Here is a 12,541-nt window from a genome sequence, read left to right as displayed (position 1 = left end):
ATAATGTGGGTGGTGTTGAGGGTGTGGATAGTATGGATGGTGTTGAAGATGTTAGTTATGGGGTGGATAGTGTGGGTGGTGTTGGAGATGTGGGTGCTGGGGGTGAACAGAGTGTTTGGTCTCTCTGGATATTGAAGATACTGTGGCACTATATCAATATCAGTTATTATCATCAATATGTTGCCCTATATTTGTCTTTCATACAATATGTTAACAACAGATATTGTACTGTCTGTGGGAGCTTACTGTGTAATACTTGACTGCTGCGTTTCTAATGTTACACTTAGTCATACAGCATGGAAATAGACCCTTTGGTTCAACTTGTCTGTGCTGACCAGACCTAGTCCCAATTGCCAGCATTTGGCCGAGATCCCTGTAAATCTTTTCTATTCATGTATCCATCCAAACACCTTTTAAATGTAATTCTACCCACTTCCACTATTTCCTCTGGCAGCTCATTCCATACATGCACCACTCTGTGTGTGTAAAATCTACCCCAGGTCCTTTTTAAATCTTTCCCCTCTCACCTTAAACTTATGCCCTCTAGTTTTGGACTCCCCCAACCTAAAAAAAAAACCTTGGCTATTCACTCTATTCATGCCCCTCATGATTTTATGAAACTCTATAAGGTCATGCCTCAGGCTGTGATGCTCCAAGGAAAATACCCCAATTTATTCAACTTTTCCCTAGAACTCAACCCCCTGAGTCCTTGATCTTAACATCATTAACTCAAGGAAAAATCTTCGACTCAACCAGTGGTTGCTAAATGCATTATGTAAATGCACATCTTATTTCTTCTGCACTTATGTATCAGGATGGAGGGGCTGAATAGCCTTCCTGCACTCATTAACCAAAGAAATTCCAGGAATGGGAAACATATCTGGGTTTGTGCTCCTGATTGCCATATCCTATTATTTTCGCAACAAAGTGCAAACAGACATTAATTGAGGACAAGTGAAGATTAAAACATGGTTCTCGCTCCTGCAGACAAATTGGCTAGACCCATATAAAGAATTATAACCTGGCCAAGATGGGACAAGACTTGTGTAGAATGGTATCTGTTCAGGATCCTATCCCTTTAACAGAGGAGGAGAAAAATTAAAAGAAACACATTACAAAAATGTATGTTAATTCCAACATAAAGTTTACTTCAGTATGTTGAAATAGTATGGCGGAATGACATTGCTCAAAATGTGCATTTCTCTTCGCCTTTATTGTTATAAATAAGAATACAAGAAATAGGAGTAGGAGCAGACCATTTAGCCCGTCAAGCATACTCTGGCTTTCACTGCAATCAGTAGTTAATCTTGGGCTTCAACTATTTGGGCTTTCACTTGATACTGTGAGAGACCAACAAACAAGTCTTAAATATATTCAAAAAATAAGCATCCACTTTGGGAAAGAATTATAAAGATTCATAACAACCCTTTTGAGGGAAGACATTTTTTTCTCATCTCTTCTATGGTGCTTTACAAAACTATAGAGATGGCAGAGGATTGTGAAGCTGTTGAAAGTGTAGAGACTCTGTTGTGAATTAGGTGGTAGACCTATAGGTAGGATACAGTGAAATAGATTATCTATCTCTGACAATAATTGATACACTTCAAAATTCATTTGTAATATGAATGCACATTAAGGATTAAGAGTTGCAATACATGAAAGTTTTAGCTTTTTGTTATTTTTGTCATTCTTGTTGGATAGAGTCGGGTTGCCAATATTTGTGAAGGTAAGTGTTTAAATCAGTTCAGTGTCAAGAGTGTAATGCTGGAAAAGCACAGCAGGTCAGGCAGCATCCAAGGAGCAGGAGAATTGGCGTTTCGGGCAAAAGCCCTTCATCAGGAATGAGTCTGGGAACCTCGGGGGTAAGCAATAAATGGGAGGGTGTTGTTGGGGCTGGGGGAAGGTAGCTAAGAGTGCGATAGGTGGATGGAGGTGGGGGTAATGGTGATAGGTCGGAGGGGAGGGTGGAGCAGATAGGTGGGAAGGAAGGTAGACAAGTAGGACAGGTCGTGAGGGCACTGCTGAGCTGCAAGGTTGGAACTGGGATAAGGGGGGGGGAAGGGGAAATGGGAAATTGGGGAGGAGAATTGAGGAAACTGGTGATATCCACATTGATGCCATGGGGTTGGAGGGTTCTGAGGCGGAAGATGAAGTGTTCTTCCTTCAGCCGTTGGTTGGTTAGGGAGTGGCACTGGAGGAGGCCCAGGGCCTGCACGTCCTTGGCGGAGTGGGAGAGGGAGTTGAAGTGTTCTACCACAGGGTGGTGGAGTTGGAGTTGGGTGCAGGTGTTCCGGAGATGTTTTCTGAATCACTCTGCAAATAGGTGTCCTGTCTCCTCAATGTAGAGGAGATTGCATCGGGAGCAACGGATATAGTAAATGACGTGTGGATGTGCAGGTGAAACTTTGATGGATGTGGAAGGTTCCTTTGGGACCTTGGATGGAGGTGGGGGGGGGGGGGGGGGAGGTTTGGGTGCAGGTTTTGCAATTTCTGTGGGTTGGAGGGGTGGGGTTCGAGGGTGGAGATGTAGGAAGTGGATGAGATACTCTGGAAGGCATCATCAACTACGTGGGAGGGGAAATTGCGATCTTTAAAGAAGGAGACCATCTGGTGTGTTCTGTGGTGTGACTGGTCCTCCTAGGAACAGATGCGGCAGAGGAATTGGGAATAAGGCATAGCATTTTATAGGAGGCAGGGTGGGAAGAGATGTAATCCAGGTAGCTGTGGGAGTCGGCTGATTTGTAGAAATCAGTATTGAGTCAGTCACCATTGATGGAGAGGTCCAGGAAGTGGGGAGGTGTCTGAGATGGTCCAGGTGAACTTAAGTTTGGGGTGGAATGTGTTGGTGAAGTTGACAAACTGTTCAACCTCCTCATGGGAGCACAAGGTGGCGCTGATATGTCATCAATGTAGCGGAGGAAAAGGTGGGGAGTAGTGCCAGTGTAACTGCAGAAGATGGACTGTTCCACGTAACCAACAAAGAAACAGGCATAGCTGGGGCCCATGTGGGTGCCCATGGCTACCCCTTTCATCTGGAGGAAGTGGGAGGATTTGAAAGAGAAATTGTTGAGGGTGAGGACCAGTTCCGCCAAATGAATGAGAGTAGTCTGTGGAAGGGTACTGGTGGAAATGTCGGGAGAGGAAGAAACGGACGGCTTGGAGGCCGTGATCATAGTGGATGGAGGTGTATAGGGGCTGGATGTCAATGGTGAAGATGAGGCATTGGGGGCAAGGGAAACGGAAGTCTTGTAGGAGGTGGAAGGCGTGGGTGGTGTCCTGAATGTGCGTGGGGAGTTCCTGGATCAGGCGGGAATAGGACAGTATCGAGAGATATGGAGAGAATTCAGTGGGGCAGGAGCAGGCTGAGATGATGGCTGGGCCAGGGTAGTCAGGCTTGGTGCAGGGTTCCCGAACTATGAGGTTGAAAGCTGTGGGTGGGAGATCCCCTGAGGTGATGAGATTGTGTTTGGTCCGGGAGATGATGGTTTGGTGATGGGAGGTGAGGTCATGGTCGAGGGGGCGGTAGGAGAAGATGTCTTCAAGTTGGTGCCTGGTTTCAGCAGTGTAGAGGTCAGTGCGCCAAACTACCACTGCAACCCCCCCACTTGTCCATTTGAAGGTAAGGTTGGGGTTGGAGCAGAGGGAGTGGAAGGCTGCGCATTGTGAGGGTGAGAGGTTGGAGTGGGTGAGAGGGGTGGACAGGTTGAGGCGGTCAATGTCCTAGCGGTAGTTGGAAATAAAGAGGTCGAGGGCGGGTAACAGACCGACACGGAGTGTCCAGGTGGATAGGGTGTATTGGAGGCGGGCGAAGGGGTCCTTGGAAGGTGGGCAGGAGTCTTGATGGAAAAAGTAAGCTCAAGGCGGAGACAGTGGAAGAAGTTTTCACTGCCTCAACGAGTGTTGAATTTGTTGATCCGGGAGTAGAGGGGGATGAAGGTAAGGTGTTTGCTGAGGACTGTTCATTTATCCTCAGTGAGGGGGAGATCTGGGGGGAATGGTGAAAACTTGGCAGGGCTGGGAGCCATTACCGAGTGGAGCTGGGAGTGGGGGTGGAGACTCTAACTGGAGTGGCGTGGTAGTGGAGGGACTGGGATGACGTCATGTCCAGAAGTGACACTCACCTCGGGTGTCGGTGGGGGAGGAGATGGTGACTGTGGGATCTGAAGGGGGCGAGGGTAGGGGTGGAAGTGGTCGTGATTTAAAGTGACCACTTTAAATCAGTTCATATCAAAGCTGTTCTGCGCACAGCTTTTCTTGTGACTTGACCAACACTGGAAAGAAGAGGATATTTTTAATCAACCTGTTCAGAGATGGTATAACACATCTCTGGAGCAGGTGGAACCTGAACCATGGCCTCCTGCCACACAGGTTGGGACATGACTACTGCATCAGTAGAACCTGACTGGGAGGAGGAGATTGAGTCTCTCATTCCTTACATCATGACTGTTTTGAGGTTAGCTGAATTGATAATTAAAATCACCTTCCACTTCACTATCTGTCAAATCCCTGTCCAGTTTGGATTAATTTTATAGTTCTTTCTGCCAGTAATTTTCTGTCTTCCAGCTCTGATACACTCGGAGAAATCATTAAGATCTTCGTAAACTGAGTCATCATCATCATCATCATCATCTTCATCCCTCAGTTCCACAAATTCAGCAAATTTACACCCTTCAATGCCCAGGCAACGATAACAGAATTCATAAAAACAGTTGGGACACATTACTTGTGGACAGCCCTGCTGACAGTGAGAAACCAAGGTCTCGCAATTGGGACATGCCCTCACCACTGGGCACTGGTGTACCTCAATGTTGGGGGCCTCGATGAGTGGACAGGACAGCAGCATTGCGGTGATGCTGCAGGATTTGTTGCCGCAGTCAGTGTTCTGTGATGCTGGGTTATTCCACTCTCTCATACAATCCCAGCAGAATTGGTAGAGTTTCCCTTTCACATTAGAACATGACAGGCACTCCACACACAGGTTGTCTGGATCCACTCTCTGCACAAGGTAATTGCAGTCAGGACACTAACATTAATAGAGAAAGAAAGAGAGAATTAATAGATATAATAACCATTTGTTGGTCCACAATTTGAGAATTATTGACAAAAAAGAAATAATGTTGAACCTTTCCACTTCCACATCAGGACAGAATTGCAACAACGCCCAATCTCAAAGGGAGCAACAATTTATGTTGAACAAGAAGCAAAGTGTCAATGGTTTGGTAAATGGATTCTATTGACCAAGACATTTCTGTGGTATTCTTGGTTGGAAATTTGATATTCATGCATCTGTGCTAATGAATACAAAATTAAAATCTTTACAGAGTGTCTCCTTTTCCCAGCTCTTCCTTAATTTTTCTGCTTACGCACCACCACACCCTGTCTCCAACTCAGCTTGAAGGCATAGCTTAAGGAGAAGAGTGTTGCTAATTCTGCTTGGTCAGTTGTGATGGCCTTGGTTGAGAAGCCATGCTAACAGTCCTTGCAGCATGATAGATAACCACTGCAGTGTTGTTCTGGAACTGTATTCCAAGTAGGGGTCATGGTGGAAAGACGAGAAAGATAGTTATTCAAAGCAGAAGTTAATATCAGCAGAGATTTACAGAACATAATGTCAACGGTGTGACCACCAGCTACATTTCTGAGCTGGTGAAGGGTTATCATCATCAGCTTTAATTTATTTTCACTGTCACTTTAGTGGGACCATCAGTATTGTTGTGCCTCCCTGAGTTCATATCTCAGTGTTATCCACCCGCCTGACACTTCCCTTTCTGTATCAATTTAATGCTCAATCTCTCCATCAGCTTTTGCCAAGGTGGCCAATGGGTCTTTATTTCCAATGACTGAACTTGGCTACCTTTTGTCTCTAACTGTAGATAGCAACCCTTTTGATTCCTGAACTTCTTCTATTGATCAACACACCCATTGGTCCTAATGTCCATCCAAATAATTTGAAGCATCCTTCAACATGCCCCCATTTCAAAAGCTGTTGTACTCTGCCTAGAGTCCAACTCTTCGTTCCAGAGAGTGAAAAAATGCATCATATGAACCCAGATCATCACAAAGTGCTAAAAATACACCACAGGTCATGAGAATTTAAAGGAGGAAAGATCATATTGTGACAAAAGATCCCAAGTGCAACATTCATTTGCAGTTTTTCACAGTTACTGATAAACAGCCTGACCTGTTCCAAAGCTTAACATGTTGCAGAGTTTCAGCCAGTGCAGTTTGAGATCCAGGTAAAATATAGGTGGAAGTGAAGTCAATGCTTCTGAAGGTACAAGGACATTCAATAAAGGTGCAGCTCAGTTGGTTTGACTGGAAGTACAGTGTGGGTGCTGATACATTTTATTTGACTGAAGATGCACTCAGTATGGATGTGGAGTTGATTTGTCTCAAGGTACAATCAGTTTAGCTGGAAGTACAATCAGTATGGGTTGAGATGGAGTCAGTATGGGTTGAGGTACAGTTGATTTGATTGGAGATATAGTATGAGTGAAGATACAGTCAGTGTGGATGTACAGCCGGTTTGACTGGATCATATGGGTGGGGCTACAGACAGTGTGAGTACAATCAGTTTGGGTAGAAATTGTGGGTGGAGTTACATACATAGAACATAGAAAAGTACAGCACAACAGGCCAAGGTTTAATCCTAATGTAAAACATAGCAAATTAACCTACACAACCCTCAACTCATTGCTATCCATGTGTATGTCTCGCAGTCGCTTAAACGTCCCCAATGACTCTGCCTCCACCACCACAGCTGACAACGCATTCCATGCATTCACAACTCTCTGCATAAAGAATCTACCTCTGACATCTCCTTTATACCTTCCTCCTAATATCTTCAAACCAATCCTCGTCCCAATCAATCCTGCCCTGGGGAAAAGTCTCTGGCTATTGATTCTATCCATGCCTCTCATTACCTTGTACACCTCGATCAGGTCTCTCTTTCTCCTCCTCTCCAGAGAAAAAAGTCCGAGCTTATTCAACCTTTCTTCATAAGGCAAGCTCTCCAGTCCAGGCAGCATCCTGGTAAACCTTCTTTGTACCCTCTCCAAAGCCTCTGTATCTTTCCTATAATAGGGCAACCGGAACTGGACACAATATTCCAAGTGTGGTCTCACCAGGGACTTGTAGAGCTGCAGCAAAACCTCACGGCTCTTAAACTCGATCCCCCTGTTAATGAAAGCCAAAACACCATATGCTTTCTTAACAACCCTATCCACTTGGGTGGCAACTTTGAGGGATCTATGTACATGCACACCCTGACCCCCCTGTTCCTCCACACTGGCAAGAATCCTGTCTTTAATCCTATATTCAGCATTCGAGTTCAACCTTTCAAAATGCATCACTTTGCATTTATCCAGGTTGAACTCCATCTGCCATTTCTCAGCCCAGTTCTGCACCTTGTCTATGTCGCACTGCAGCCTGCAACAGCCCTCTATACTATCGACGACACCTCCAACCTTTGTGTCATCTGCAAATTTACTAACCCACCCCTCAACCTCCTCATCCAAGTCATTTATAAAAACTACAAAGAGCAGAGGCCCAAGAACACAGTCCTGCAGGACACCACTCAACACTGACCTCCAGGCAGAAAACTTTCCATCCACAACCATTCTTCTGCCTTCTGTCAGCCAGCCAATTCTGAATCCTGATAGCCAAATCTCCCTGTATCCCACACTTCCTGACTTTAGGAATGAGCCTACCATGGGAACCTTATCAAATGCCTTGCAGAAGTCCACATACACCACATCCACTGCTCGACTGTTGTCGACCTGTCTTGACATCTCCTCAAAGAACTCAATAAGATTTGTGAGGCATGACTTGCCCCTCACAAAGCCATGCTGACTGCTTTTAATCACACTATGCTTTGCCAAATAGTCATAAATCCTATCCCTCAGAATTATTTCCAAAACTTTGCTGACCACAGACATAAGACTGACTGGTCTGTAATTGCTAGGGATTTCCCTATTCCCCTTCTTGAAAAGAGGAACAACATTCACCTCCTTCCAATCCTCTGGTACAACTCCTGTGGAGAGTGAGGAGGAAAATATCCTCGCTAGTGGCTTAGCAACCTCCTTTCTCACTTCCCGGAGCAGCCTAGGATAAATCTGGTCTGGCCCTGGGGACTTATCAATCTTAATGTTTTCCAAAATTTCTTGCACATCAACTTCATCAATCCTGATCTGGTCAAGCCCATATCCCAGCTCCTCTAAGTTTTTATTTACAACAAGTTCCCTTTCCTTGGTGAAAACCAAAGCAAAAAACTCATTTAGGGCTTCCCCTATCTGCTCAGACTCCACTCACAACTTCCCTCCGATATCCCTGATCGGCCCTATCTTTTCCCTGATCATTCTCTTATTCCTCACGTTTGAGTAAAATGCCTTTGGGTTCTCACTAATCCTTTCTGCCAAGCCTTTTTCGTGCCCCCTCCTGGCTCTCCTCAGTCCATTTCTGAGCTCCTTTCTAGCAAGCCTGTAATCCTCTAAAGCTGTGCTAGATCCTTGCTTCCTCCACCTTATGTAAGCTGCCTTCTTCCTTTTGACAAGAAGTTCCTCTGTTATCGTCATCCAAGGTTCCTTAATCTTATCCATTCTTACCTGTCTCACAGTTGATAGATATACAATTGGTCTTGGTTACATACGGTGGGTATGTGTATATGTTGGTGCAGGTTATTATAAAATCAGTACAAGTTGAAATACAGTAAGTGTGGTTGGAAATACAGTTATGTGATCAGTTACAGTTTGGGAAGTGGAGGTACAAACAGCATGAAGTCAATATTTCATAGCTGCTCTCTACTCCATATGCCCCCTTCATTTCCTTGACAGGAGTCGGTATTTAAAACCAGTTGTCATTTGGACCAAGGCCACGCTGGTCAACATTCATCTCTCAGTCAAGAATATTTTCTGCAGCCAATCATCTCACTTGCTACCGACAGGACTTGGCTGGTACATTCGTGATTGCACACCTTTTTAAATGCAATGTGAAGCATTTTCAGATCTGATATGTGTTGTGTTACTGCAAGTTTGTTCTTTCATTGTCCTTCCCAAACTGGTTGACAGTGCTCATTTCAGAGGAGGAATATGTTAGCAGGTGATATTTCATGTTGCAGTACCATGTGAAAGCAGGAAGTGATCAAGCAGAAGACTTACAAGGATGTTACCAGGGTTGGAGGGTTTGAGCTATTGGGAATGGCTGAATAGGCTGGGACTGTTTTCCCTGGAGCATCGGAGGATAAGGGGTGACTTTATAGAGGTTTATAAAATCATGAAGGGCATGGATAGGATAAATAGACAAGATATTTTCCCTGGGGTGAGGGATTCCAGAGCTGGAGGGCATAGGTTTATGGTAAGAGGGGAAAGATTTAAAATAAGAGACCTAATGGGCAACTTTTTCAGGCAGAGGGCAGTGCATATTTGGAATGAGTTGCCAGAGGAAGTGGTGGAGACTGGTAGAAATACAACACTTAAAAGGCAGCTAGATAGGTATATGAATAGGAAGGATTAGAGGGAAATGGGCCAAGTGCTGGCAAATGGGACTAGATTGGGTTAGGATATCTGGTCGGCATGGATGAGTTGGACAAAAGGGTCTATTTCTGCGCTGTACATCTCTGTGACATTATGATAAGGGAATTGGACAATTTCATACAGAGAGGATGGGGGTTTTGGCTGTTGCAGGGTGACTTCTAGGTCAACAGTTCATAAAGTCACACAGCATAGAAATAGACCCCTCAGCCCAACTCGTCCATGCTGACCGGGTTTCTTAAACTTAAACTAGTTCCACTTGCCTGCGTTTGTCCCACCTCCTTTTGAACCTTTCCTCTTCATGTACATGGAGAAAGTGAGGTCTGCAGATGCTGGAGATCAAAGTTGAAACTTTATTGCTGGAACAGCACAGCAGGTCAGGCAGCATCCAGGGAACAGGAGATTCGACGTTTCGGGCACAGGCCCTTCTTCAGGAACCTTCTTCATGTACCTGTCCAAATGTTTTTTCAATGTTGTAAGTGTCCCTGCATCTAAAACTTCCTCTGGCAATATTGCTACATAAGCACCATCCTCTGTGTGAAAACCTTGCCTCTCAGGTCCCTTTTAAATATTTCTCATCCCATTTTAAAATTATGTCTCCTAGTTTTCAGTTCCACTTTGCTATTCACCTTATCTACGTCCGTCATAATATTAAAAACCTCCAAAAGGTCACCCCTCAACCTCCTACTCTCGAGGGAAAGAAGAGCCAGCCTATCCAGTTTCTCCTTAAAATTCAAACCCTGTAGTCCTGGTAACTTCTTTATAAATATTTTCTCCACCCTTTCCAATTTGATAATACCCTTCCTATAGCAGGATGCCTAGAACTCCAAAAGTGGCCTCACCAGTGTTCTGTACAGCTGCAACAGGACTCATATGCATGAGGACTTTGGCTCATGCAAAGCTTAAATATGTCCCAATCAAGAAGGAAGGGTTGGCGGTCAAAAATTTGGAGTCAGGAAGTTCCACCAATACCTTCATGGAAGTAAACTGATAATCATAATGGACCACAAATCCCTGTTAGGTTTAATTAAAGAAGACAAGGCAGTGCAGCCCATAGCTTCAGGTGGAACTCAGTGGTGTGCTCTAATACTAAATGCATAAAATTACAAGTTGGAACACCAATGAAGTGGCCAAGTAGCAAATGCAGATGCATTCCCGTTGGTAGATACACCACTGGTGGTACCGCCACTGGAAGAGTTCGCAATGGTTTTAAATATTCTGGACACACTGCCAGTTGTAGCTGACAATATCAGATTTTGGATGCAGAAGGTTCCGGTCCTGGCAAAACTGAAATATTTGGTGGCGATGGGGGAAACCAAAAGGCATTCAAAACCAGAATGGAAACCTTTTCAGGCCTGGAGAGACCAGATCACAGTAGGAGGATGGCATATTGTGATAAGGATCAAGAGCGAATGTCCTGAGTTAAAAGTCACCGCTACGTACTGGCTGAACTCCACCAGAGCCATCCAGGGGTCTCCAAAATGAAGGTGTTTGCCAGAAGTTATGTCTGGTGGCCAGGATTAGCTGTATTGGTGATGCAGTGCCGAGAGTAGCAACCAGGACAAACATTTATGCCAGCAGCTCCCCTCTGTTCTTGGGAATGGAACAGTAAACTCTGGACTCAGTACCCTGTCGACTGTGCAGGACTTTTCATGAAGAAGAGGATGAATTTCTTCTGAGGCGCTCTGGGCGTGAGAGGTGGGTTACTGTACACCGCCCGTACCTGAGGCAGAGTCAAAGGAACCTGACCTGGTGCTAAAATGGCCGAGGAGTTACTATAACAAAAATAATTAGCCTGTGTCCTCGGACTCGGGGGGGGGGGATGGTGTAGTGATTGTGACAAGGTCAGCCAGATGGAATTCATAGAATGTGAGTTCCCTGATTGGGGTTGTTAATCAGGGAGCCCTAGCTGATATAAGAACAGAAGTGTCAGACATCCTGTTCACTCCGAGAGCTGACTCTGAGGGAACTGGATCAGTGTCAAGGACCCTCTACTTGTGTAAGGGGATCGACTCTGAGCTGGCTGGCCAGCCACATCTAGTGCGTGTTACTGTCGGTTTCCAATTGTTTGGAGAAACCTGATTCCTGAATTGGCTGATTCTACCAAGCCAGTTTGTTAACTGGTATTCCTTTTTTATTCAGGACTTATTTCTAAACTGCCTGATTTATACAGTCAATGTGTTACAGGTGTATTTCAGTTCTCATTAGGGAACTGTTGTTTCACTGGCTGGTTACAGCCTGTCTGTTACTCCATTCTCTTTTAGAACATAGAACATAGAACATAGAAGAATACAGCGCAGTACAGGCCCTTGGGCCCTCGATGTTGCGCCGATCCAAGCCTACCTAAACTACACTAACCCACTATCCTCCATATACCTATCCAATGCCCTCTTAAATGCCCATAAAGAGGGAGAGTCCACCACTGTTACTGGCAGGGCATTCCATGAACTAACGACTCATGGAATGCCCTGCCAGTAACAGTGGTGGACTCTCCATCTTTATGGGCATTTAAGAGGGCATTGGATAGGTATATGGAGGATAGTGGGTTAGTGTAGTTAAGGTGGGCTTGGATCGGCGCAACATCGAGGGCCCAAGGGCCTGTACTGCGCTGTAATGTTCTATGTTCTATGTTCTATGTAAGTAAGCTGCACCTTTTTCTCTTAATTTTGCCATTGGCGTATTTTCAGAAGATATTACAAGTTCACTCATATACACAGTGATAAGATCTTCTTCAGAAACTCATCAATTCCTATCTTGAGCTACTGAATGATTGACCTTCCACAGCCATACAATCACAGAAGCACAGACTCTGTAGAACATAGAACATAGAACATAGAAGAATACAGCGCAGTACAGGCCCTTGGGCCCTCGATGTTGCGCCGATCCAAGCCCACCTAAACTACACTAACCCACTATCCTCCATATACCTATCCAATGCCCTCTTAAATGCCCATAAAGAGGGAGAGTCCACCACTGTTACTGGCAGGGCATTCCATGAACTAACGACCCGCTGA

General features: G+C 45.0%; 1 protein-coding gene across 1 annotated transcript in view; it reads right to left on the bottom strand.

The window, feature by feature from the left end:
• Positions 1-1,159: 1,159 nt before the first annotated feature.
• Positions 1,160-12,541, bottom strand: part of LOC122543408 — a 31,461-nt gene continuing 20,079 nt past the window's right edge. Inside the window, exons 4-5 of the mRNA XM_043682115.1 lie at positions 4,802-5,023; positions 1,160-1,547 (exon numbers count right to left, since the gene is read on the bottom strand). Of these exons, the coding sequence (XP_043538050.1) occupies positions 1,470-1,547; positions 4,802-5,023 (300 nt within the window). The 3' untranslated portion in view covers positions 1,160-1,469. The remainder of the gene's footprint in view (positions 1,548-4,801; positions 5,024-12,541) is intronic.

This window comes from Chiloscyllium plagiosum, chromosome 43, assembly GCF_004010195.1.
Source record: "Chiloscyllium plagiosum isolate BGI_BamShark_2017 chromosome 43, ASM401019v2, whole genome shotgun sequence".
Classification (NCBI taxonomy): Eukaryota; Metazoa; Chordata; class Chondrichthyes; order Orectolobiformes; family Hemiscylliidae; genus Chiloscyllium; species Chiloscyllium plagiosum.
The sequence above is the reverse complement of the archived record's forward strand: the minus strand, read 5'-3'. Positions and strand labels throughout refer to the sequence as shown.